This window comes from Rhinopithecus roxellana, chromosome 15, assembly GCF_007565055.1.
Source record: "Rhinopithecus roxellana isolate Shanxi Qingling chromosome 15, ASM756505v1, whole genome shotgun sequence".
NCBI classification, from domain to species: Eukaryota; Metazoa; Chordata; class Mammalia; order Primates; family Cercopithecidae; genus Rhinopithecus; species Rhinopithecus roxellana.
In genome coordinates, this window is record NC_044563.1 from 2,504,000 (window position 1) to 2,529,637 (window position 25,638).

The 25,638-nt window shown below is 59.5% G+C and overlaps 2 protein-coding genes across 2 annotated transcripts in view; one reads left to right on the top strand and one right to left on the bottom strand.

The window, feature by feature from the left end:
- SLC22A18 (solute carrier family 22 member 18) overlaps positions 1–10,836 on the top strand; it is a 22,202-nt gene extending 11,366 nt beyond the window's left edge. The window contains 7 exon segments of the mRNA XM_010382070.2: positions 2,756–2,874; positions 4,135–4,242; positions 5,449–5,549; positions 7,817–7,918; positions 8,170–8,290; positions 10,602–10,708; positions 10,710–10,836. Coding sequence (XP_010380372.2) covers positions 2,756–2,874; positions 4,135–4,242; positions 5,449–5,549; positions 7,817–7,918; positions 8,170–8,290; positions 10,602–10,708; positions 10,710–10,790 — 739 coding nt within the window. The 3' untranslated portion in view covers positions 10,791–10,836.
- Positions 10,837–13,862: 3,026 nt separating this feature from the next.
- PHLDA2 (pleckstrin homology like domain family A member 2) lies at positions 13,863–15,382 on the bottom strand. The gene is made up of 2 exons (XM_030917207.1): positions 14,482–15,382; positions 13,863–14,257 (listed from the first exon to the last, which is right to left on the bottom strand). Exon 1 carries the CDS (start codon positions 14,948–14,950, stop codon positions 14,492–14,494), a length of 459 nt encoding a protein of 152 aa, XP_030773067.1. The 5' UTR covers positions 14,951–15,382; the 3' UTR covers positions 13,863–14,257; positions 14,482–14,491.
- Between the last annotated feature and the right edge of the window lie 10,256 nt (positions 15,383–25,638).

A 25,638-nucleotide genomic window follows, 5' to 3' on the forward strand; every position in this document is an offset into this window, starting at 1 on the left:
GCTCCACCCCCTGCTGTCTGGGCAGCCTCAGGTGTGGGCTGCGGTTGGTGGGCAGGATGCAGGTGGGCTGGGCCCTGCAGGTCCAGAGGGGCCCCAGAACAGGAGAGTGAGGGGCAGCGGCAGCTGTGAGCCCAGCCCTCATTTGCATATAAGGAAAGGAGGTCACCTAGCAGGTGAGCAGCAGAGAAGGGACAGAGGCTCTGGGTCCCCTGAGTCCTGTCCAGTGTCCTTTCAACAGTATCTATGTGTCCAGATAGACACTCCTGTAATACATTCAACCAAAAGAGGAGGAGGGGACAAAGACAAATTAGCCTGTCCCCATCTTGCTGGTCGTGGCTCCATTGATAAAAGTGTTGGAGGCACCCCTGGTGCCCCTGCATCTGGCAGATCGGGGTGAGGTTGAGGGGGACTAAGCAGGAGGGACTGACTGCACTGTGCTCAGGGTGCTGGGGGATGCACAGGCTGTCCGGCGTGCAGAGGCCCCAGGGCTGAGGACAGCGTGCTGGATTTCCTTCCCACTCCCGTTTCCCTCCCGGCAGTTTGTTTGTGGAGAGCAGGAGAGAGCTCTGACTGGGGAAGGAACAGCCTGCCTCTCCCCCAGCAGCCACCTGCAGCCCCTGGCACAGTTGCAGCCCTGACTCCTTCCCTCCTGGGGCCCTCCAGGGTCCCCCAGTCCCAGGCTCTCCTGTTGCCCACAGCAGCACTGGCCTTTGGTTTGCCCACCACCACTCGAGGGCCTGGATCCCTGCCCCCACACCTTGCTTGTCACCAGCCTCCTAAAATAGCCATCAAAGTGGTGCCTCTGCTCCTGTGTACTTCTGGGGCATCTGGCAAAGAAGTCGGGTTTTGCTCCTGCCCAGCCAGACCCTGAGCTGTGACAAGCAGGCCTCTGAGGCCAGGATCCCAAAGAAAGGGCCTTCTCTCTGGGGCTGGCCACAGGGGCCAGGTGTCCCTCCCAGCTGGAGGGACAAGCCGTGGGGCCCTAGCCCAGCCCCGCCCCTTCCCTGGCATTTTCCCAAGGGAAGGGCCCATTCTTGCAGAAACCCAGCAGCCAGAAAGCCCGGGTAGGTGACATCCTGGGCCGTGGGTGCTGCAGGGGTCAGAGCTGCCCTGATGGATTGGCAGGGGGCAGCAGCACAGGGCCAGGTGGATGTGCCGGCCCACCCCAGACTGATGTGAGCTCAGGGGTCCTGCCTGAGAAATGAGGGGTGGCCAATGCCCAGACTCTCTGGACCCAGAGGTGGCCCCACTGACTGTCCTAGTCAGGGCGGCACCAAGTCCCTTCCTTGCTCTGGCAAACAGGTGCATGTCAATGCATGTGTACAAGTTTGCACGTGTGCATGTGCACATGTGTGTGTGTGTGTGTGCACGTGCACGAGTGTCTGCGTGTGTACGTGTGTGTATGTGTGTGTGTGTGCCTATGTGCGTGCACATGTGGCTGTGGTGAAGGGGGGCGGAGGAAAGTCCTTTCTTTGAACTCCTTGGTGGGGACACGGTGGCCTATGGCTGGCCTTGTTTTCGGGTGCAAGGGCATCTTCCAGGATCCTGACCCCTCCTGGTGTCTGTGCCCTGAGGCCCTGGCCAGGGCAGATTTGGAGGCTCTGTTGAGGTTGGGGCAGAACTTGTGCTGCCTGTGTGACCGGCTCACACATCTGTCCGATCATCCGATGATCACTGCGGTCTCCGTGCAGGGTCCCACCCCGGCCCACCTGCCCTCAGGGGCCAGATTCTAGCCAACTGGTAAAGTGATTCCTTCTCAGATGGCATGCTGTCTGGGAAGGAGGGCTGGGGCCTCACCAAGAAGGGCCCTTGCAGGCTGTATAGGAGTTTGCTCAGCTGCTGAGAGGAAGGCTGTGGCAGTCCGGCACAGGCCTAGAGGCCTTACAGGCGAGCTCAGTAGGAAGCCCCGATTTCCTCCTGTCTCTCCCTGAGGGGAGGGGGCTGGCTCAGCCCCCAGGAGGCAATGGTAACAGTTGGAACAGCCAGCTCCATGTGCCTGTGTTCCCAGGTGACAAAGTCTGCTGGTTCCTTCCAGGAGAATCACAGGCCGAGTTTCCAGGTGGGGACTCATGGCAGGGAAGCTGACAGCAGAGCCAGAGTCACAGGCCTTGGTAGTGGCCCAGGCAGGTGGGAAGGTGGCAAAGCAGCCTGAGGGGCACATCTGCGGCTTTGCAAGGCTCTGGGATCCCAGCCCAAAGCCCCCTCCAGGCCCAGCATGCCCCACCCACTCTAGAAAGTGGGAGGGGTCTGACAGGAGGGGAGGTGGTTTCTGAGGGCCCGCTGAGTGCCAGGCCCACCTTTGCCCATGCTGGGGAGGTAGCATGGCCATCCCCGTGACACAGCACAGGTGCCAAGGTCTCGGAGAGCCCCTCCCAAGGACATGCAGACCAGGCTGGCCCTTTGGAGCCCCTTCTGACCTTGACCAGCCAAGGAGCTGCGGTCCCTGGGAGGATCTGCTGCCTGCCCCAGGTGTTTACCAGCCTGGTTTCCACACTTGCTACCCACAGGGGCTGCCGGGGCCTGCACGGTGTGGTGAGGGTCAGGGATAGTGAGCGCCCTACCCGTTCCTTCATCTATCACCTAATAAATGTGCTCTGAGGGTCCCAGTCCCCACATTTTAGGCCACAGACTGTGGGGATGTGGGAGGTCAGGTTTAAGCTAATTTAGCGTGACTGAAGGTGCAGATTGGAGGATGTGGCTGGGGTGCCTGGGCCCTGGGACCCGCGCCCTGTGCAGCCAAGACTGTTGCCCGCAGGATTCAGTGCCCACCCATCCTGGCTGCCCTGGCCACCCTCCTGGGAGCTGTCCTCAGCTTCACCTGCATCCCCGCCAGCACCAAAGGGACCAAAACTGACACTCAGACTCCACCGCCAGGTAAGCCCTGCCAGGTGCACCCTGCCCAGATGCTGGGTCTATGGGAGGCACTGGCTAGGCCTGCGTGCTCCAGCCAAGGGGCACAGGGGCCTGAGGGGAAATCTGGGGGCTACTCACACCCTCCTGCCTTCCTTGAACCCCTCCCAGCTGCTGACATCATAGGAGCCAAGTGAGGTGTGGTCATGAAGAGGTGGAAGTGGGCCTCCGGCAAGCAGGGAGGTCCAGAGAAGTGAGGAGGACCCAGACAGGGAAGACGCTAGGAAGGGAGGCCCAGAGAGGCAGGGAAGACGTTAGGAAAGGAGGCCCAGACAGGGAAGGCGTTAGGAAGGGAGGCCCAGAGAGGCCTGGGGAGGACCAGGAGGGACCCCCAACAGGGTGGGTGGACCAGTAAGGCTCCCAAGGCTCTGAGTGTCCAGGGAGAGGTGAGGGTTCTGCCTGAAGGGCACTGATTGGTGGAGGGCAGAGGATGGTCAGGCTGGTCCCACGTGGAGAGGCCGAGGCTCCTCAGAGGGGCTCCCCTGAAGGCTGGCCCCCTGCTGAACCCAGCCCCTGAGTGCCAGGCACGTGGCAGGACCCATGCCGCGGTGCCTAGGGACTAAGAGCTCAGCCTGGGACGGAGGGACCCACCTGGGGTCATCCTGGGACAGGAGGCTGTGATGAAATTAACCTAGGAAGTCCAGGGGGAGGGCCAGGTGGAGCTGGGCCTGTGGCAAACACAGCAGAGCCAGAGAGGCAGGAGCCCCTGGGGAAATAGGGAGGAAGAATGCGGTGAGCCGGGCTGGGGACCCAGGGCTCTGCACCCGAAGGTGTCCAGTTGGCCAGGCCACGGCGGTGACTTGTGGCCACAGAGAAGGGCGCAGCGTTGCCATTGTCTTCCTCTGGGCTGGTGGCCTGGTCATGCTCGGCCCCAGGCCCCAGGCCAGGACCATACAGGAAGCAGCTATTGGTCCCTTGTTCAGGGACTGCCACAGGCCCTGCACCACTGCAAGCCCAGGTTGAGGCCAGGCTACCTGCAGGCAGAGAATGCTTTTCCTGAGTGCCTCTGGGGATTCAGGGGGCCCTTAGGAATGCGTGGCAGTGTGCTGAGGGGCGGTGCCCACCTCGGGGCTGGGAGCATCACCAGCTCCCGTTCCCACAAGTGAGCGGCACTGAAGCCAAGGAAGGAAGCTCTACCCAGGCGGGCGCAACAGGAGCCTAGGAGCGGCGAGGCCTGCAGCTGGGTGAGGGGTGGGCGTTGGGACAATGGCCTCTCCGTGCCAGGCAGCCCCCGGGCCAGTGTGTTTGACCTGAAGGCCATCACCTCCCTGCTGCGGCTGCCAGATGTCCCAAGGATCTTCCTGGTCAAGGTGGCCTCGAACTTCCCCACAGGTGAGTCCCAACTACTGCCCCGACAGCGGCCAGAGCCTGGCAGAGTTCCAGCTGCGGCCAGGGCCTAGGCCTTCCTCTGGCCTGTGTCCCGCAGGTCCACGCAGATGTGGTAGAGCAGGCGGGAGCGGGAGGAAGGCAGAAAAGGGTCTTTCCCGCCTCCTTCCAGCCCCTCCACACTGTGCAGCTGCACATACCAGGGAGGGTCCTCACAGGCAGAGGGCCTGGCTCGCAGCCATGCATCCCTGCATGCTCCTCAGCTCTTTACCCCCCTACCCTGTGGCCTCACGTGCTCTCCAGACAGCCTGAGATGCAGGGACAGCGAGTCTGAGTGTCAACACCGCCTTCTGAAGCATGCTGGCCCAGGGCCCTCTCAGCAGACCCTAGGGTTTCACGGACCACAGATAGGATAGCGAGCCATGGACAAGCCCAGGAGCAGCCCTGTCCCTCAGAAGCCCCGCCTGGACTCCTCTAACTGGGATGCCAGGAAGCAGGATGGAGAACAGACCTCAGCACTCTGACTGGCCCCCGCCTCTGTCCCACCCAGCCCACCCAGGCCAGCTCTGTTGGTTCTCAAAACTGGAACCCAAGTTACTAACCTCAGTAACAGGCCCTTTGAGGGCCCTTTTTTTGAGACCACTGCCCAGGCTGGTGTGCAGTGGCACGATCTCGGCTCACTGCAGGCTCCACCTCGCAGGCTCAAGCAATCCTCCTGTCTCAGCCTCCCGAGCAGCTGCAACTACAGGCATGCGCCACCACCCTCAGCTAATTTAACTGTTTGTAGAGACAGGGTCTCACTATGTTTTCCAGGCTGGTCCCAAACTCCTGGCCTCAATCAGTCCTCCCTCCTTGGCCTCCCAAAGTGCTGGGATTGCAGACATGACTTTAAGGGCTGTTATAATAGACAGCCATGGTGGGTCTTGGGGCCAAATCCTCCCGCATGGTCAGCCCTGGGTCCCTCCCTTCCAGCACCTTCCTGCTGACAGTCCAGAGCTTAGCAACTGCATGGGAGGCATTTTCCACACCAGGGATCCGGCAGAATCCCAGGGAAGGGTCTCATTGGTCCGGCTGGCATCACAGGCCCCTCCCTGAACCAGTCACTGGCCAGGGCCCAGACACCCCGATTGGCCAGGCTGCTGAGGTGGGAGGGAGGTGGGCGCCAAGGCCGGGGTGTGGGGGTGCTCACCCTGTTCCCCTGCCCCGGCTCAGGGCTCTTCATGGTCATGTTCTCCATCATCTCCATGGACTTCTTCCAGCTGGAGGCCGCCCAAGCTGGCTACCTCATGTCCTTCTTCGGGCTCCTCCAGATGGTGAGTGGGCACATAGGGTCTGCTGGGGGGCACGGCAGGGGTCTCCAGTGGGGCAGGCCTCTGAGAGTAGAGGCTCCTCCCCGGTGGTACATGTCAGGGTCCACAGGGAACCAGGCATACAGGCCAGGGAGAGAGAGCCAGCTGCAGTGGTGGGCACGCTGTGAGGACAGTGGACTCTGGCCTCTGATGGGCAGCCAGCTTGGGTCTGTGGCAGCCCACCTGCCCACCAGCTGTGTAACCACAGCAAGTCTCCCAACCTCTCCATATCTGTCCCATGAGGCCAAAGTGCCCGCCTTGCAGGGTCCTTGGCAGATGAGATGACCTAACATGGCAAAGTGCTTAGACTAGTGTGGGTGCCTTTGGAGGTCCCATAGGAGCAAGCACCAGCCCTCAGAGGCCACACGGTCATGGTAGAATGAGACGCCAGCCCTCAGAGGCCACACGGTCATGGTGGGATGAGACGCCAGCCCTCAGAGGCCACGCGGTCATGGTGGGATGAGACGCCAGCCCTCAGAGGCCACGCGGTCATGGTGGGATGAGACGCCAGCCCTCAGAGGCCACGCGGTCATGGTGGGATGAGACGCCAGCCCTCAGAGGCCACGCGGTCATGGTGGGATGAGACGCCAGCCCTCAGAGGCCACGCGGTCATGGAGGGATGCCCTGAAACCCTGGCAGCTCCGATGCAGCAGGTGTCCTGTCTGCTCCCGAAGAACCGCTCAGCTACCAGGTCAGGGCGAGCCACCTCCACCGCCAGCTCCTCTGGGCATCTGGACCAGACCCTGGGGTGGTGGGGACAGCTGATGATGTGCTGCCACCCGGGATGGCCGCCTGACAGCCAGAGCGCGGGGCGAGGGCTATTCTGGGACCCACCGGGGGGGCAGGGGCTTTCGGCCTCTCCGGAAGCCTGTGGCATTCCTGGCACCTCCAAGTCATCTGCTCTTCAGCCTCTGGACCCAGGACTAGACTAGTGCTAAAATAGCTGCTCCTGGGAGGGGCTAGACCCCCACTGTGGGCAGGGAGGGCCTCGGTTTTGTGGGCCAGGAGGAGCCACCCTGGCAGGGTAAAAAGAGAAAACAGAAAAACAACAAGAGCAATAATAATAGTAGCCTGGGGCTGGTGCCGTGGGGCCTGTTCTGAACAGGCTGCGCCCAGCTCACTGCAGGGAAGGACGCTCAGCCAGACACTGGCTGAAGTCTGCAGCTGGGCTGGACACTGCAGTCATTGGCCTGTGTTGTGGGGCACTTGGGCCTGCCATGGCTGCAGTAGGGCCCCTGCCTGAGACAGAGCTGGGGTGGTGACCAACACCATCGGGACACCCTCGCAGGAACTGGGCCTGGTGAACTGCCCAGGGACGGGGAAGGAGCGAGGTGAGGCCTGGGGACCCCGACCCAGGCTGAGCAGCAGGAGAGGAGGCTGAGGAGGGGAAGGAGGGGCCCACGGAGTAGTCCCCAGGCCCCAAGTCCGGCCAGGGACAGGCTTGTTAGCTCCAGGTTCATGTCACAACCTGCAGGGCTCCTAAGTTCAAGTTTTTTTAAACTTATTGGGTAAATTGAGATGTAACACAAAGAGGCTTCTGGCCTTGGTGTCTGAGTCCTGGCTTGAAGTCCTTCACGGCACTCACCGTGAGCTACTCCTAAGCGCATTGCACCAAGTGAAACTTGCCAGCTCTTCCTTTTAAAAACGTGTTAAAGTCCCCCCAAAAACCCTAAGATAAAGCAAGTGTGAAGGTAAGATTTTTACACCGTTTATGATCCCGGTTGGAAGCAATTTCTGTTCTGCCAGGCAGGAAGTGGGGAGAGTGACTGGTGCCCTGCAGGGGTGCTGCAGGCTGGGCCTGCCCTGCAGGCAGATACTGAGCCCAGGGACTCCTCCCGCAGGGGCCACCCCTGCACTCCCAGGTGCTTTGGCCCAGCACACCTTGCTCGGTGGAGGAGCTGAGATGACCCAACAGAGAGCCTTGCCCTGGGCTGGGAGCAGCCAGCGGCCGAGCCTATCCCACCGGGTCCGTCCCTGGTGTGAGCCTTTCCTTCCTCCCTGTGGAGAGGAGCCCCATCTCCTCAGGGACCTCAGACCCATCCTGACGCAGTCACTGCTGGCAGGGGAGGGAGAGACCCCGGGGCTTGCAGATGCTGAGGGGCTTTCTCTGCAGAGGGGCCCTGGCCACCAAAGGCCAGTCTGGAGGTCCCCTGCTTGAGGGGCTGGCCACAGTCCAGACGCCCCTCCCTCACCTCTCCCATACCCACTTCTACCCTCTCTGTCTGGTCTAGGTGACCCAGGGCCTGGTCATCGGACAGCTGAGCAGCCGCTTCTCGGAGGAGGCGCTGCTCCGGGCCAGCGTGCTGGCCTTCATCGTGGTGGGACTGGCCATGGTGAGGGCTCCCCACTTTGGGCCCCTCACCTGACCCTCTCACTGGGCAAGGCCACTTGGGTGGTGCCATCTGTGCTTGAGCCCCTGGGGCCTCCTCCACCCCTCCACACCCACCCAGGGCCAGCTCTTCAGCAGGGGCAGCGGTCAGGGTAGAGAGGGGCAGGTCAGGGTGGAGAGGGGCAGGTAAGATCCCCAGAGAGGAGCCTGGTCCCGTGAGGCCCCCACTCAGCTCGGCCCCGCCTGCCGTCCCAGGCCTGGATGTCCAGCGTCTTCCACTTCTGCCTCCTGGTGCCCGGCCTGGTGTTCAGCCTCTGCACACTCAATGTGGTCACCGACAGCATGCTGACCAAGGCCGTCTCCACCTCGGACACAGGTGAGCTGTGGCCAGCTGGTGGGGCAGCCTCCTCCAGGAAGCCCTGGGAGCTACCTAGTGGGGCTGGGGTGGGCGGCCTAAGGTCTGTGTGGGTGGGTAGGGTGGGAAGCCTGGGGTCTGTGTGGGTTGGGTGGAGTGTGTGGAGTGGGGGGCCTGGGGTCTGTGTGGGGTGGGTAAGGTGCAGAGCCTGGGTCCTGCATGAGACTCCTGCCCTACCACGTAGCCCAGCTGGGGGCAGGCCAGGGGCCTGGGAGGGGCTGCCCGGAGGTGGCAGTTGGCTTGGCCCTGGCCCTGAGAAGCACCTAAGGGCCTTGCCTGCCAGACCTGGAGGCCCCAGGGACTTCTGGGCCCTCCCCCAGCATGGAGGCGGGCACACAAGTGCTCAGGAGCTTCCTGAACGAATGAGTGAATGAATGCACAGCAGTAATTAAACCCAGGAAGCCCCTAGGTCACTGCGGGGGACACAGGTACCCCAGACATAGACGCCTCAGCCCCCACTTCGGACCCAGCTTTCTTTCTTGAGGCCTAAGAAAGCCCCCCAAGCAGACTGGGGATGCCCTGGGCCCAACGGTACCCAGGCTCCTGCCCCACCCCAGGCACAGTGTGGCTACACACTAGTCAGTGCAGGGGGCTCCTGTGGGCTGGTTGAGGTCAAAGGAGTCAGGGAGTCATTTGGAGTACTGGAGATTCTTCCAGGACTCCCCAGCAGCAGAGCCAGGAAGCTCAGGGCACACATCTGACCCTCCATCCACTTGCCTGTCTGGGAGGCAGCAGACCGAGGTCTAGAGGCCTGGATGTGGCCGGGCTGCAAAGGGCAGGCCTCTTCTCAAGACTGCCTGGGAACCTCCAAGGCCTTCCAGGACTGTGACTTCATGGTGCATGGGCCGATGCAGGCTGAACCAGGAGGGCTTCCTGGAGGAGGTTGGGCAGCACTTTGGAGAAGCCAGGAGGAGGGCACAGGAGAGGAAGGGCTGGGGAGATAGGGACCAGGTCTGGCTGGGAAGAGGCCCCTGGAGGCTGAGGGAGACCCGGCCCAGGCCACTGGGCCACATCATGCACAGACACCACCCCTGGCCTGGAAGGAGCCAGCACCTGGTTCCCAGCAGCAGCCTGGAAACCCAGCGTCAGAGGGGGCAGAGGATAGAAGGGGCAGGAACTGCACCCTGTGTCTGCAGAAGAGGCTGCTCTGGCGCAGCAGGCAAGGCTGCTCTTAATGCTCGTCCACACTGGGCCTTGAGCCCAGGTGGGGCCTGGCCAGCTCCTCATCACAGCTGACCAGCCCCGGGATTGCCAACTCCAGGAGACCTGAGCTCTGAAGTCCCTGGAGCCAGAGACCCTCTGGGCACGGGACCAGAGGCAGAGAGTGTCCTCCCAGCTGGAGGCCTGGGGGGTCCTCCGTTCAGGGAGTGCTGCCCCCGTGTTGCCCGAGGGTTGACAACAGCCACAGATAGTGCCCACGTGCCTGTCCATGCTGGGGGTCGCTGGCCAGAGGGGTGTGGAGACGGGGTGTCAGGGACAGAGCAGGCTGCCGCGCAGGTGGGGGCTGTCCGGGGAGCCTGGGAAGCGGCTCAGTCTTGCTGAGGCTGCAGGAGGGGCAGGTGGAGGGGCTGTGCATGGGCTCCCGAAGCCCCTGTGGGAGGAGTTCCTGGAGTAGTAGGAGCTCCGCAGGGGGGCGGCTGGAGGAGGGGCTGATGGCCAGGAGGGGCTGTGGGGTTGGGGTGTCATGTCCACTCTGAACTCAAACCCCAACAGTGTCTCACAGGCCAGGCTTAGCCTCCCCACTGCATCACCAGCCCTCGGTGGTGGCAGGCACCCTGGGAAAGAGCTGTGAGAGCCAGCTCCCTGACAGCCTGGGCGGGAGGTTCCGGGCCCCAGGCACAGATGCCATCTCCCTTGGCAGGCCTGGCAGGGCGGGGCCTGCTGTGGTGACCTGTGGCCCCATTCCCAGGCTCCTCCTGTGCTTGGAAACTTTCTGGAGCAGGGAAGAGACTCAGCCCAATGCCCTGGGAAGCACCCTGTGCAGCCCCCTGCATGGCTGAAAGGTCCTCGGGGAACAGGCCCAGTGGGTAGAGAGAGCTGCGTTTGCTCCAAAGGCCCGGCGGGTGGCAGGGAGTGGGGGACTGGAGGTTAGAAGCCAGCAGGTGGAAAGGAGGGGTGTTTGGGGGAGTATTTCACCAGACTATGCAAGGTGCAGACTGCCCCGTGAGGTTGGGATGGGTCAGGAGAGATAAGAGGTCATGGCTGTGTCCAGGAAGTGGGCAGCCGGGCCAGGGAGCTGCCCAGGGCCTGACTACCCCCATGTACCCCCCAGGGGCCATGCTGGGCCTCTGCGCCTCTGTGCAGCCACTGCTCCGAACGCTGGGGCCCACCGTCGGCGGCTTCCTGTACCGCAGCTTTGGCGTCCCTATCTTCGGCCACTGTGCAGGTTGCTATCAATGTCCTTGTCCTCCTGGTCCTCTGGAGGAAACCTATGCCCCAGAGGAAGGACAAAGTCCGGTGACCGCTGCCCAGACACAGACTGGCAATAAACTCCTACTAAATCCCTCCGACCTCTTCCGGGCTGGTTTCTGCAGGCTATCGCGTGGTCTGCCTGTGTCCTTCAGTGAGGGATGGGGCCTCGGGGCTGGAGGGCTTCCTAGAGGAGGGGGCCTACAGCTGGGCAAAGCTCTGGGAAGGACAGAATCACCCAAATTGGTTCACCGTTATTAGTACAGTCCGCCCACAAAGGAGTTCCCCTGCTGCCGCGCAGACAGCTCTTGCTCACACCCCAAGCAATGGGGAGCTCACTGCCCAACCCCCGCCCACAGTGTGCCTGCCCAAAAGCAGAAACAGGTTGCTTTAAAAGATCAGGGAACCTGGCTGGGCGTGGTGGCTCACGCCTGTAATCCCAGCACTGGGAGGCCGAGGCAGGCAGATCATGAGGTCAAGAGATGGAAACCATCCTGGCCAACGTGGAGAAATTCTTGCTCTACTAAAAATATTTTTTAAAAAATTAGCTGGGGGCCGGGCGCGGTGGCTCAAACCTGTAATCCCAGCACTTTGGGAGGCCGAGACGGGTGGATCACGAGGTCAGGAGATCGAGACCATCCTGGCTAACACGGTGAAACCCCGTCTCTACTAAAAAATACAAAAAATTAGCCGGGCGAGATGGCGGGCGCCTGTAGTCCCAGCTACTCAGGGAGGCTGAGGCAGGAGAATGGCGTAAACCCGGGAGGCGGAGCTTGCAGTGAGCCGAGATCACGCCACCGCACTCCAGCCTGGGCGACAGAGCGAGACTCCGTCTCAAAAAAATAATAATAATAAAAATAAAAAATAAAAATAAAAAATTAGCTGGATGAGGTGGTGCGTGCCTATAGTCCCAGCTACTCGGGAAGCTGAGGCAGGAGAATCGCTTGAACCCAGGAGGCAGAGGTTGCAGTGAGCTGAGATACCACCATAGCAAGACTGTCTCAAAAAAAAAAAAAAAAAAAAAAAAAAAACAGGCCAGGGAACTGAGGCCTTCCTAGATGGAAGGAAAAATGCCCTCACTCTGCTGAACAGCCCAGCGCACAAACCCAAACCCTGGTCCCAGAACTGCACCAGGGAGGCTGCCAGCCACCCGCACCCCGGAACTGCACCAGACACGGCCAGTCACACGAACCCCAGGACTGCACCACACACTGCCAGCCACCTGAACCCCAGAACCGCACCAGACACTGCCAGCCTCCCGAACCCCAGAACTGCACCCGACACGGCCAGTCACATGAACCCCGGAACTGCACCAGGGAGGCTGCCAGCCACCCGAACCCCAGAACTCCTCTGGTGTCCCCTTCTCTCAGCCTCTTTGACCTATAGCTCGATGGCCCCCAACATTTTCTGCATCAGGGACCAGTTTCATGGAAGACAGTTTTTCCACAGATGTGGCTGGGCAAGATGAAACTGTTCCACCCCAGATCATCAGGTATTAGGTTCTCATGGGGAGTGCTCAACCTAGATCCCTCTTGTGCACAGTTCACAGTAGGGTTCTCGCTCCTGTGAGAATCTAATGCTGCCGCTGACCTGGCGGGAGGTGGAATTCAGGTGGTCGCTTGCCCCACTGCGCACCTCCTGCTGTGTGGCCCGGCTACTAACAGGCTATGGACCAGTACCCATCCATGGCCTGGGAATTGGGGGTCCCTCCTATAGCTGATGTGCTGGCCAGGCCACGCACTGTTGCCTTCCAGCCTCCTGACCACAGGACTTCCCGACCCCTCACCCCCACCTCCTGGCCCTGGGTTCTGGAGAGAAGGAGAACTGGGCATGAGAAGGCCAGCCCAGCCGCTGTGACCAGTTGACCCATCTGGAGAGAAAAGGCTTTCCACAGCCTCAGCGAGGGTCTGCAGCTGCCCCCGAGACCATGAAGGCTGCCCCTTCTCTCCTCAGGCTGCTTTTAAAAGAGGCTGTTAAAACATGGACTCCCCAAACCTTAGAATTCCACTGTTCTCAGAATTTGAGGAATTCCAAAATTCCTCAAACAAGAAGTGGCCTCAGTGAGCCAAGGGCCATCAACCGTTTTCGCCTAAAGCTCAGGCCAGATCATGCCTATGCTTGAAGATCCCAGGGGCAAGGGCTCTCCTCTTGACCTTGGATATCCATCCAGGTGAGGCTCTGGTGGGGCAGCTAGGAGGCCCAGGAGCCCAGCCAGGCAGCGTCCCCTGCTGCTCTTTTCTGCTTTTTGCAGGAGCCCCTCTACCATTTGCACAGGGGCTTCACAAATTGTGTTCGGGAGAAATTTCCTTGCAGGAAATAGTTTCTTCTGGACCTAGCACCAACACTCCTACGGGCCAGGCAGCGAAAGGGCTAGCACCCTCCCCGCGCTGACCCCGGACCAGCTAGGAGGTTTCGTTGGCCCCCTAGCAACAGAGATTAGGGGCCAATTCTGGCACTTCTCTGCCTCCCCTACTGGCATCCCTCCAACCACGAAGGTTCCAGAAATGAAGGCCCCATTGTGGGGCGAGGAGTCATGCCTATACCGCTTATCACCTCCTCAGCTTGTTCATCATCAGGAGCCCTTCTGGGTGGGGGACACACTTCCCAAACCCTAACTGTCTCAGACCATCCCTGTCTTTCGGAGAGCACTGCCAGACCGGAGGGCAGAAAGCCGTGGTCAGCTATCTCAGAAAGAGGAGCAGGGGTTTGCTGCACTCAGGCCTCTCCACCCCAATGGCCTGGGCCAGCACCTGGACGTGCAGGGACCTCTGCCTCCTGCCCCACCATCGGAGACAGCCCTGAACTCTCTCCTGTTCCCCCAAAAGCAAAGGCGACCCTGCCGGCCCCACACTGCGGGCACTGGCCAGGAGCGACTGGCGGCAGGCAACCAGAGGGCTGGGCACTTCCCTTTGGTCTGGCTGCGCGGGTGGTATGTGGGCAGGAAGGGCTGCTGGGGAACGTCCCCCCACCACAGGCAGCAGCAGCTCGGACCCAGGGCCCTTGTCCTCCCCAGGCTCAATTCCTCAGGACACACCAAGGAGCAGAAGGTAGCCAGGGTCAAGCCCCAGGGCACTTCCTGGCCTCTGGGGAGGCTACTTAGAAAAGAGGGTGTGGACCAGGCTCAGCAGATGACACGATTCATTTATTCATTCAAAGCCGGTTCCCAGCGCCTTTCACGCCAGCCCCGCAGGACTGGATGAGGGTGTCCTGCCCACCCATTCCTGGGCCTCCACCCTCCCAGCAGGAACCTCACTGAGCCACAGCCGAATGGTAGAAAAGCAAACTGGCCAAGTGATTTATTTGCAATGGGCACAGTGATGCAAAAACAAGATATTAAGACTATAAAATATGTGACTACAAAGAACCAGTGAAATAAATACATAGATATTAGATAGTCCAATAACTTAAGGCGCCCGTGCAACGGAGCAAGGATCCGCGCGCACGGGAAGTTCTGCTGCTGCGGAGCTGGAGAGCGCCGGCCACGTCCTGGCCTCGGTCCGACTCGTCCAGCGTATGGCCCTGTGGGGAAAGGACTGGGTCAGGGAGCTGTGCCGGGGCCGGTCGGGGTCCAGCCCGAGGGGCCCCGAGACCCTGACGCGAGGGGGCCAGCGCGATTGCGGGGCGCCGGGTCCCCCAAGGAGATGCAGCTCCCCCGCCCCCGCCCCGCCGTCTGACGTTGAAGTGGTTTTTCCCAACGGCCCCCGTCCCGGCTGTGAGGGCGCGGGGCTCGCCGGGGCACTCACAGCGGCGGGCTCATGGCGTGCGGGGCTTGGGCTGCGGAGATGGCCCGGAGGGCTCGGAGGGTGCGGCGGCCACGGCGGCCTCGGCGGCCTCGGCGGGTGCGGCGAGCGCGGCGGGTGCGGTGCGTTCCTGGCGGCTGCGAAAGTCCTGCAGGGCGCGGCGGTTCTGGAAATCGATGAGCGCCAGCGCGATGGCCGCGTTCCAGCAGCTCTCGCCCGCGCAGCGGAAGTCGATCTCCTTGTGGTCCGTGGTGACGATGGTGAAGTACACGTACTTGCCGGTGCGCTCCACGCAGTCCACCTTGAGGATGGAGTGGAAGCGCAGCTCCTTGGGGCGCGCGCGGGGGCTGGCGGGGAACAGGCTCAGGCGGTCGGAGGTGAGCACGCCGCGCTTCTTCTTCCATAGCTGGAAGAGGCTGTCGCTGCGCTTCTCCAGCTCGCCCTCGCGTAGCACCTCGTCGGGGGACTTCATGGCGTGCCGGGCGTAGGACTGGGAGCGGCAATGCGAGAGGCAGCTTGGGCGGTGGCGGCGCCGGATCTGCTCCTCGTGGCCCCGGCGCGGCCTTTATAGCTGCCCCTCCCCGCCCCGCCCCGCCCCGGCCCTTGGGCCACCCCGCCCGCCCGCGCCCCGCGCGCCCCAGGCCATACCCTCCCCAAGCCCAGCCGTCCGGACCCGCACGTCCGCGCTCCGGCCGGTCCCCGGCCGTCCCCTCCCATCTCAGAAGCCCGCGCTCCTGTTGCCCCCGATGCCCCAGCTGTCCAGCCCCGTGGGGTGACTCGAGGTCCCGCCCTGCGCGGGCGCTCGCCCGCACCGTCTCGCAGGCCGGCCCCGCGGAAGAATGCGCTGCAGCCAGCCCTGCCCGCGGTGACTCACGCCAGGGAGCCCCGGGAAGCACCCCCGGGCCCGGGGCCGGCCCACCGTGGGGAGACAGCGGGGACCAGACCTTCACCTTCCAGGCGCCCCAAGTCCAGCCCTGCCGCTCTCGGGCTCCCGGGGCAGAAGGAGGGTCGAGGCCCCCTTCCCTACTCCCGAGCGCTGGCCGTTCCGTCCTCTTCGGGGGCCCTTCCCAGGGGGAACAGTAACCTTCGCCGGATTAGGGAACACGTGGAAAGGGCTAGAACAGCAACCCATAGAGCTCAGTACATGGGAGGGGAAGAGGAAGCCGGCTCTCCTCCCTGCGCCCTCGCGGTGTCCCGAACTGGGGGACGGACTGCTCCGACCGCGTCCCCACGACCTGGACCGGAGAGAGGTCCCGGGAGCCGAGGGGTCCGGGCTGGGCCGCGACGCCCGCTCTCTGGGATCAGCCTGGGGGCGAGGGTCGGCGGGGGCGGCTGAGTCATCGCTTTCCAGCTGGGCAGACGGGCGGTTTTATTTACCCTCTTCCTTTAAAGGGTTTAATAGACAGGAAGCGAAAGCCGGCTCTTCCCGGGTTCCCAGGGGTGGGGGTGAAGCCGGCCGAGAGGACCCCGGGGACCCCGGCTGCTCCAGGTCTCCCACCTTCCCGCGCCCCTGCCCCCCAGCTGCGTCCTGGGGTGGTTACAGCAGGAAGTACCGCCTCTGGCGTCGGATTTGGCCTCAATGGCGGAGCCCACGCAAAATGAAAATGAGAGTCCCCTGATTCAAAATGTATTTAAAATGTCAAGACCGTGGCAGCAGAGCGTAAAGCCCAGACCTGAGACCAGCCCCGCCTCCGCCGCCCTTCAGGGTCACTGTAAGGGATAAAGAGGCGGCTGGCTCAGAGGAGCGCCCCGGACCAGGTTCTGTGAACGGCATGCAGGTGGCAGCTGCCCGGTGGTCCTACCTGTGTGGCCAGAGGACATGGCAGTGAGCAGGGGCGTGATGTGGAGGGGCAGTGCCGGCAGAGGGCAGGGTTGGGCTGTGCCAGGGTTCTGGCCTGGGCGTGAGACACCTGCCTGGGGCCGGCAGGTCAACACTGCCCCCTGCCTGACACCTGTCCTCGCAGCAGGGCTGGGATCCTGTGGGGTGAGGGAGCAGCAGGTAGGGTGGGCGGGTGAGGGGAGATCAGCCTTTGGCGAGGAGAAGGGACTCCAGCATTGGCCCAGAGAGGCTGCAGGAAGGATGCAGACTCTGGTATCCCTTCTGCTGCTGCTAGAGGGCCCTGGGCTGCCGAGCAGTGGGGCCTGGGCAAGAGGCACCTCTGGGCAATGGGAGATCAGGAGAAGTGGCCCAGGGCAGAGCGCTCTGTCACTGCCCGAGCCCACAGGTGCCTGGAACACCCCCAGGCCCACCAGCCTGCCCACCCCATTGAGGGGCCAGCCATCGGAACTTCGGCCCCAGGCAAATCCCCCAACACTCGGCGTTGCTTAAGCACCTACTGTGTGCCTGCAGGCCTGGCTGGTGCTGGGACCCCAGAGGAGGGGAGAGGAATCCCTCTAACCCCCAGGGGCACAGCAGGTACATGAGGGTGGGGATGGGGGACGGGGGTACTGGGGGCCAGGAGGACAGCTTGGAGGACTCTATGGGGAGGGCGTGCCCTCGAAGATTCCAAGGAGACCTTGAAGGGCCAGTGGTGCCTGTATGCCACCACTGTGTCCAGCCTTCACCTAACCTGGAGAACGCCCCAAAGTGGGCATTCCAGCCCCCATTCCACAGAAGAGGAAACTGGCTCAGGATGGAGAGGGCCTTGGGGAAGGGACAGAGGACAGGCAGGAGCAGATAAGAGGCTGGGAGAAATGAGGGGGAGGAACAGGGTTTGGAAACCAGGTGAGGCCAGGTGAGGTGTGCTCCCCCAGCCCCGCCCAGCTCCTCTCTTTGCCTGTACCCCAGTGGCACTCTCAAGGGAGGCTGGGAAACTCAGTCCCCTGGGGGCAGGACTTGTAACCCAGGGGTGGTGCTCTGACAGGTGGGGCAGGAGCTGGGAGGCCAGGGAGCAGGGGATGCAGCGGAGATTCAGAGGCCCTGCCCTCCTGGCCTCCCCAGGGGGTTTCCTACCCATTCAGCCCCTGTCTGCTATTCCCTTCATGGACCATGTGAAGACCTGGGGGGTATGGAGCTAGATGGCCCTTTGGGGGCTGCTGGAAATCAGGTCTGAGCCCTGGAGGCCAGGCCTCCCCAGGCAGCTTCTCTGCCCACAGTCCCAGCCCCAGGGACTCAGTCATAGTGGCCCTGGCCTCCCCAGCAGCGGCTAGACACCCTGGGGCCCTGCTTGGCAGAACCAGCCTGAACCTAGTTGCAAATGTGGGCGCTGGAGGGAGCCGACTCCCAAGCCTGACCAGCCCTGGACCAGCAGGTGACTTCAGGAGCCGCCAGGGTGTCTTTATGGACATGGGCAAAAATAAAGCATGGCCTTAGGAGGTGAGAGGGGCTTGGAGGACACAATGCCCACCTGGCAGGTACTTGCACGCAGGGGCTGCCCATCCTCTCCGCATCCACCCGAGGGGCTTTCCCGCCACCACCACACTGCCCTCTGCCCCTCTGACCACCCACCCTCTGCCAGCACCCCTCAGCCTCCCTTGCCTGCGGCCTGAGCCTCACCTGGTCCCACCTGGGGCTGAGCGGTGCCCCCAGGAGGAGCACTGGCCCCATGCTGCAGATGCAGAAAGGGTGGCTCAGAGAGGTGCAGCGACTTGTCAAGGTCACATTTACAAGGAAGGACCTATCCCATTCCCCAGAGCAGGCCTGCCGGAGGGCCTCCTCTGGAGGATGAGGACTGTGGACACTCACTTCCTGGGATGTGGGGGAGGGATGTTGAGGCAGAAGAGTGCCGACATAGGGACCCCACACGAGGGTCTTCTGAGGATTGCCCCCTCCTAGGGCCATTTGATAGCCAAGAGCCTGGGAGCGTCTCCAGCACGGCACAGAGATTGGAACCCGGTGTGGATTCGGCTGCACCCCATGGGACCTGCTTTTACAAGGGTTCTGGGCCACTCACATGCTGGAGGCGGAGGAACCACCGGCTGGAGAGATGCCAAGGTCAGACAATGGCAGGACAGTCTGCGTGGCACTGCCCTGCACTAGTTCTGTGCAGTTATTTCTCCCTGTTGAGACTGCTTTCTTGGGTTTGCAGGGAACGTGGGGTGGGGGTTTCAGAGAGGTGGTGACTCACCCAGGTTACACAGCGGCCAGTGGGGCCACATCCACAGCTTCCCCGATTTTGTGGCACCCTGTGGCCAGGGGCAGGAAATAGCCCTGATGTTCTGTGACTGCTTCTCAGGGTGGGGAGGGGGCTCTGCCTCGAGTTGCTAGTGTCAGGCAGAGCCTGTCCAAACCAGGTTTACTAATATTTATCTGAGGGGTCACATCCAGGATTCATGCGGAGCCTGAGCCAAGGGTCCTCACCCCCAGGCAGGCGTTGTACAGTCTGGGTGCCCAAACGTCTGACCTGGGACACTGGCCGCCCAGTCCAGCTGCCTGGATCCTTGGCACCAGAGCCCAGCTGTGTGAGGTTGTTAGCAGCTGGGGGAGGATGCGGGCACCTCTCCGAAACTCCCTGAGTGAGGTCACTTCCTTATGGTGACGAGGCCGAGCCCTCCAGGCACTTGCCCAACGAGCCTGGCCATCCTGCCAGCCTGTGAGGAAGCTGCGTGTCATAGAGCTGCATGTCACAGGGCCCGGCCCAGTGCCTAGGGCTTGACACCACCCTCTTGTGGGAGGGGTTGCTCAGGGACAGCCCTGAAGAAAGGCCCTCTGCTCCTCAGTCAGGAAGGCCCACCCCTAGCTCCTCTCACCTCCTCCAGGAAGCCTTCTCAGATGGCCAGGCCTGCCTCCTGCCAACCACATACTGCTAGGGTGTGGGTCTCCAAGCCTCTGCCCACCTGAGCCTGGGGAGGCTAGGGGAAGACCCAAGTTGCCTGGAGTTGCAGCACCTGAGCAGTGCACTTTTGCCACCTCACTGGTGCCACCTCACCTGAGCCCGTGGCCCATGTGCCAGGGCCTGTGATTCAGGCCTGCCCTCGATCTGTCTCCTCCCAGCCGCAGCCTGAGGAAAGTGAGAGGCACCGTGACAGGACCCACCTGGTTTTCAGACACTCGCAGTCAGCCTGACCTTGGTCTCTGAGGGCTGTGTTCTCTGTTGCTGTGTCTCTTCCTGAGCTCTTCCACTGGAGCCTGACAGGCAGGTTCTACCTCACAAGGTGTTGGGGATTGAATGAGATACCAGGAACACCCTTCTCCTTGGCCCCTGATGAGCTCCTGTTTATCCCCGAGTACCCTACTCAGAAGCTATTATCAGTTCCTTAAATGCAGTGATAATGTTTTATTCTCTGGGACCCTCAGGGACCAGCCCAGGCACTTAGGAAATTATTCTGAAAACTGGTGGCTACAAAAGCATCCTGAGGCCAGGCTCCGTGGCTCACGCCTATGATCCCAGCAAGTTGGGAGGCAGAGGTGAGCAGATTGCTTGAGCCCAGAAGTTTGAGAACAGCCTGGACAACATAGCAAGACCCCCCATCTCTACAAAAAAATAAAAATAAAAATTAGCCAGGCATGGTGGCGTGTGCACTATAGCCCCAACTACTTGGGAGGCTGAGGTGGGAGGATCACTTCAGCCTGGGAGGCTGAGGCTGCAGCCAGCCGTGATCATTCCACTGCACTGCAGCCTGGGTGACAGAGTGAGACTCTGTCTCAAAAAATAAAGGCATCCATGTCATTGTCCAAAAGACCCCCTCTGCACTGACTACCGAACATGCAGACTGTTGGCCTGTGTATGAGACCAGACAGCCCCCGGCTGCCTCGGGTGAGACTGGGCGTGCCAAGATGAGGGGGCCCTGTGGGGCAGAGTGGGGCCTCCGTTAGGCTCCATTAGGCTGGTGTCGCCTCCACAGGGCTACTTGTGGGTGGCTGTGGAGCCCCCAGAGGTTGGGAGATGGGTCCAGGACGTGGGGAGCTCGAGGAAGGGCCCTCCCAGCAGTCACTCACAGATGGAAAAGAAGAGCAGCCAACATGACTGCCCTGGGCCTGGCTTACGGGAATATCTCCAGAAGCCTGAAGGAGTGAACCAATGAACAAAGGAACAAACAAAATACAGGAAGGGAAAGAGGGAGGACTGAGGTGGCCCCATGCCCTGCACAGGGCTCGGATTGCAGAATCGCTGGGGCAGTCTTCTCACGGCACAGATGCTCACCCTCCTGGCCTGAGCTTCTCATTCAGCGGGTCTGGGGGAGCCCTGGCAGGTGTATTATCATTAATTATTTCCAACATTAAAAAATTACCAAAGATAGGCCAGGCGCTGTGACTTGTGCCAGTAATCCAGTGCTTTGGGAGGACTAGGCGGGAGGATTACTTGAAAACAGGAGTTCAAGACCAGCCTAGGCAAGACAGCAAGACTCCATCTCTTAAAAAAAAAAAAAAAAAAAAAAAAAACCTACCAAAAATAGTAACAAATTGTTGATACAAAAAGTAAAAAAGAGGCTCGAATTATTTCAGAATTGATGCTGGGCATGGTAGCTCATGCCTGTAATCCCAGCACTTTGGGAGGCCAAGGCAGGCAGATCACTTGCAGTCAGGAGTTCAAGACCAGCCTGGCCAACATGGTGAAACCCCATCTCTACTAAAAATGCAAACAACAACAACAAAATAATAATAATATTAATAATAATTAGCCAGACATGGTGGTGCACACCTGTAATCCCAGCTACTCGGCAGGCTGAGGCAGGAGAATTTCTTGAACCTGGGAGGCGGAGGTTGCAGTGACCTGAGATTGTGCCATTGCACTCCAGCCTGGGCAACAGAGCATTAAAAAACAAAAAATAAAAATAAAAACAAAATCGAGTGTTCATCTCTCATGTCTCCCCACCTAGGGCCACTCTCATCCTTTTTTGTTTGTTTGTTTGAGATGGGGTCTTGCTCTGTTGCCCAGACTGGAGTGCAGTGGCATGATCTTGGCTCACTGCAACCTCCACCTCCCAGGCTCAAGCAATCCTCTCGCCTCAGCCTCCTGAGTAGCTGGGACCACAGGTGTGTACCTCCATGCCCGACTAACTTTTTTGTATTTTTGTACAGACAGGGTTTCACCATGTTTCCCAGGCTGGTCCTGAACTCCTGAGCTCAAGCAATCCACCCATCTCAGCCTCCCAAAGTGCTAAGATTACAGGCATGAGCCACTGAGCCTGGCCTCTTTTTGTTTTATTATTTATTATTATTATTATTATAAATTTTTGAGACAGGGTCTTACTCTGTGGCCCAGGCTGGAGTGCAGTGGCACAATAATGGCCCACTGCAACCTCGACCTCCTAAGGTTATGATCCTCCCACCTCAGCGTCCTGAGTAGCTGGGACTACAAGGCACGTGCCACCACACCTGGCTAATTTGTGTATCTTTTGTAGAGATGCGATCTCACTATGTTGCCCAACCTTGTCTTGAACTCCTGGGCTCAAGCAATACACCTGCCTCATCCTCCCAAAGTATTGGAATTACAGGTATGAGCCACTGTGCCTGGCCTCATCCTTTTTAAAAAAGCATTTACATTATTTTCACAGTTGCTTTTTTTTTTTTTTTTTTGAGACGGAGTCTCGCTCTGTCGCCCGGGCTGGAGTGCAGTGGCCGGAAATCAGCTCACTGCAAGCTCCGCCTCCCGGGTTTATGCCATTCTCCTGCCTCAGCCTCCGGAGTACCTGGGACTACAGGCGCCCGCCACCTCGCCCGGCTTGTTTTTTGTATTTTTAGTAGAGACGGGGTTTCACCGTGTTACCCAGGATGGTCTCGATCTCCTGACCTCGTGATCCACCCGTCTCGGCCTCCCAAAGTGCTGGGATTACAGGCTTGAGCCACTGCACCTGGCCCACAATTGCTTTTTGTTTGTTTTTGAGATGGAGTCCCACTCTGTCATCCAGGCTGTAGTGCAGTGGCACGATCTTGGCTCCCTGCAACCTCCACCTCCTGGGTTCAAGCGATTCTCCTGCCTCAGCCCCCTGAGCAGCTGGGACTACAGGCGTGTGGCACCACACCCAGCTAATTTTTTTTTTTTTTTTTTTTGTATTTTTAGTAGAGATGGGGTTTCACCATATTGATCAGGCTGGTCTCGAACTCCTGACCTCAGGTGATCCACTCACCTTCCTCCCAAAGTGGTGGGATTACAGGAGTGAGCCACAGTGCCCAGCCTCCTTTCACAATTAAATATAGGATTGCCCTGTGATCCCACAATTCTGCTCTTCTCATTCACATGCTCACAATAACTAAAAGTAGAGTCTGAGAGGTCCACGCACACCCATATTCCCAGCAGCATGCCAAAAGGTAGAAGCCACCAAGTGTCCACTGACAATGGGCACACACAATGTGGTCCACCCACACACTGGAATAGTCACAGCCTTAAAATGGAAGGGAATTCTGGCCAGGTGTGTGGCTCGCACCTGTAATCCCAGCACTTTGGCAAGCCGAGGCAAGTGGATCACCTGAAAAATTAGCTGGGCGTGGTGGTGCATGCCTGTAATCCCAGCTACTCAGGAGGCTGAGGCAGGAGAATCACTTGAACCCAGGAGGTGGAGGTTGTGGTGAGCCAAGATTGTGCCATTGCACACCAGCCTGGGCAACAAGAGTGAAACTCCATCTCAAAATAAAATAAAAATTAAATTAAAAAATAATGGAAGGGAATTCTAACACAAGCTACAACACGGATGGACTCTGAGGACACTGTGCTGAGTGAAGTAAGCCAGACACAAAAGGACAAGTACTGAATGATTCCACATGTACGAGGTCCCAAGAGTCATCAGATTCTGAGACAGAAGGCCGGAGGGCAGGTGCCAGGGGCTGGAGAGGACAATGGGGAGTGTTTAATGGGGACACAGTTTCCATTTGGGGAGATGAGAAATTGTGGAGGCGGATGCTGATGGTGGCTGCACAACTGTGTGAATATGCTTGGTGTGAATATGCTTGGTGTGAATATGCTCAGTGTATGTTTAGTCCAAATATGCTCGGTGTGAATGTGCTCCGTGTGAATATGCTCAGTGTGACTATGCTTGGTGTGAATATGCTCAGTGTGAATATGCTTGGTGTATGTTTAGTGCAAATATGCTCAGTGTGAATGTGCTCCGTGTGAATATGCTCAGTGTGAATATGCTTGGTGTGAATATGGTCGGTGTGAATATGCTCGGTGTGAATATGCTCAGTGTATGTTTAGTGCAAATATGCTTGGTGTGAATGTGCTCCGTGTGAATATGCTTGGTGTGAATATGGTCGGTGTGAATATGCTCAGTGTATGTTTAGTGCAAATATGCTTGGTGTGAATGTGCTCCATGTGAATATGCTCAGTGTGAATATGCTTGGTGTGAATATGGTTGGTGTGAATATGCTCAGTGTGAATATGCTCAGTGTGAATACGCTTAGTGTGAATATGCTCAGTGTGAATATGCTTAGTGGCACTGAACTGTGCACTTTAAAAAATGGTTAAGAATGTAACTTGTGATGTGCCTTTTACCAGTTTTAAAAATGCATTTACATATGAATATCCATGCATGTGGGGGTATGAGCTTGTGTCTCTTCCTGTATCTGGGCCATTTCCCAGGAACCCCCCACCCCAGCCCTCATCCTCTGGAATCCTCCATGTCTCAGCCACCCCTTGTGATGGATGGGCTTGGGCTAGGTCCCCTGTTGCTGTCATCATACACGGTGCTGCCTTCCTGGACACCAGACGTGGCACTGCTGGGCTAGTGGGGCCCTCAGATGTGTGGTAACTGCCAAGATGGCCCACCAGTGGGGCTGTTCCTATTCACCCTCTCCCCTGAGGGCTGCAATGCCAACCTCCCCATGGCCAGGCCAATGGTAGGCACTCTGTACTTAAAAAAAAAAGAAAAAGAAAAAAAAAGGGGGTCAATCTGGGCTGGAGGCAATGAGTCACGCCTGTAATCCAGCACTTTGGAAGGCCAAGGAGAGTGGATTACTTGAGTTCAGGAATTTGAGACCAGCCTGGCCCAGATGGTGAAACCCTGTCTCTACTAAGAATAGAAAAAATTAGCCTAGTGCAGTGGCATGCACCTGTAATCCCAGCTACTCGGGAGGCTGAGGCAGGAGAATTGCTTCACCCTGGGAGTCGGAGGTTGCAGTGAGCTGAGAAAGTGCCACTGCACTCCAGCCTGGGCCATAGAGTGAGACCCTGTCTCAAAAAAACAAACAAAAAACCAAAACAAAACAAACAACAAAGACAAAAAACACCCCACAAACAATCTGGTGGTCAAAACCTGAGGTCTTGTCTTCCCACACATTTCTCTATTCAGGGGGTGGGGGCAGTCATCTCTCTGGGTGTCCGTGGCCTTTGGCACAGCTGTCTGTTCCTTTTCATGTGATTTGGTTTGTTTGAAAGGCCCCTTTCATGGGCTGAATGGTGGCCCCCAATAAGACGTATCCATGTTCTACTCCCCAAAACCCATGAATGTGACCTTTGATGGCAAAAGGGTGAACATGACCTTAGTGGCCAGAGTGTGATAGAGGCAAGGCCCCTGAGAGCAGGAGCCTCCCTGGACTACCCAGGTGAGCCTCACAAGGGAGAACTGCCTAGAAGTAGGCATAAGGGGAGGAGGCCACGTGAGACAGAGGCAGAGATTGGAGGGAAGTGGCTGCAAGCCAAGGAACGCCTGGAGCCCCCAGATGACAAGGAAGGGTCCCCACGTAAGGTTTGGTGTTCTGGTCCTTGGGGAGGGCAGCACCTGCTGAAAAGGGGCAGCTTGAGACCCAGGGACTGCCTCAGGCCCTCACTGGCGGCCCCCAGTCAGGGGGCAACAGACTCTAGCAACTCTGACCAGTGCCTGCGCCTGAAGTCCCATCTCCAGGCGCTCCTTCTTGTCCTCCTGACCCTGTACCCACCTTGCTTGGTGAGGCACTGTCCTCCCTCCTCCGACTGGCTACCAGTCAGGCAGGCACTGGTGAGGGCCGGTGTGGGCAGCCCTGCCATGCCCAGGGTCTGGGTTCTGAGGAGGTGAGATTTCTCCCCATGTCCCAGATGCAGTAATTGAGACCTAGGGAGATTCGGAAACTTGGTGGACACCACAGACTTCTTGAGGAGCCCGACAAGGGTGACCTGTGGGTCTGCCCTGAGTGGGGTCCTGGACACAGCTGTAGCTGCCCCGTTTCTCCTGGGCTGGGCTGGGCCAGGCTGTTGGGTTGTCATGGTAAGTAACATCCGGCTGCCGCCCTCAGAGAGCCATGAGTCAGCATAGCCAGGATGGGCCAGTGATTGGCACCTTGGGGACAGCCTGGCAGGCGGGGCTTCC

Bases quoted from the DNA above. Each gene is read 5' to 3' on its own strand.
- PHLDA2 (XM_030917207.1), bottom strand. From the start codon at position 14,950: ATGAAGTCCCCCGACGAGGTGCTACGCGAGGGCGAGCTGGAGAAGCGC.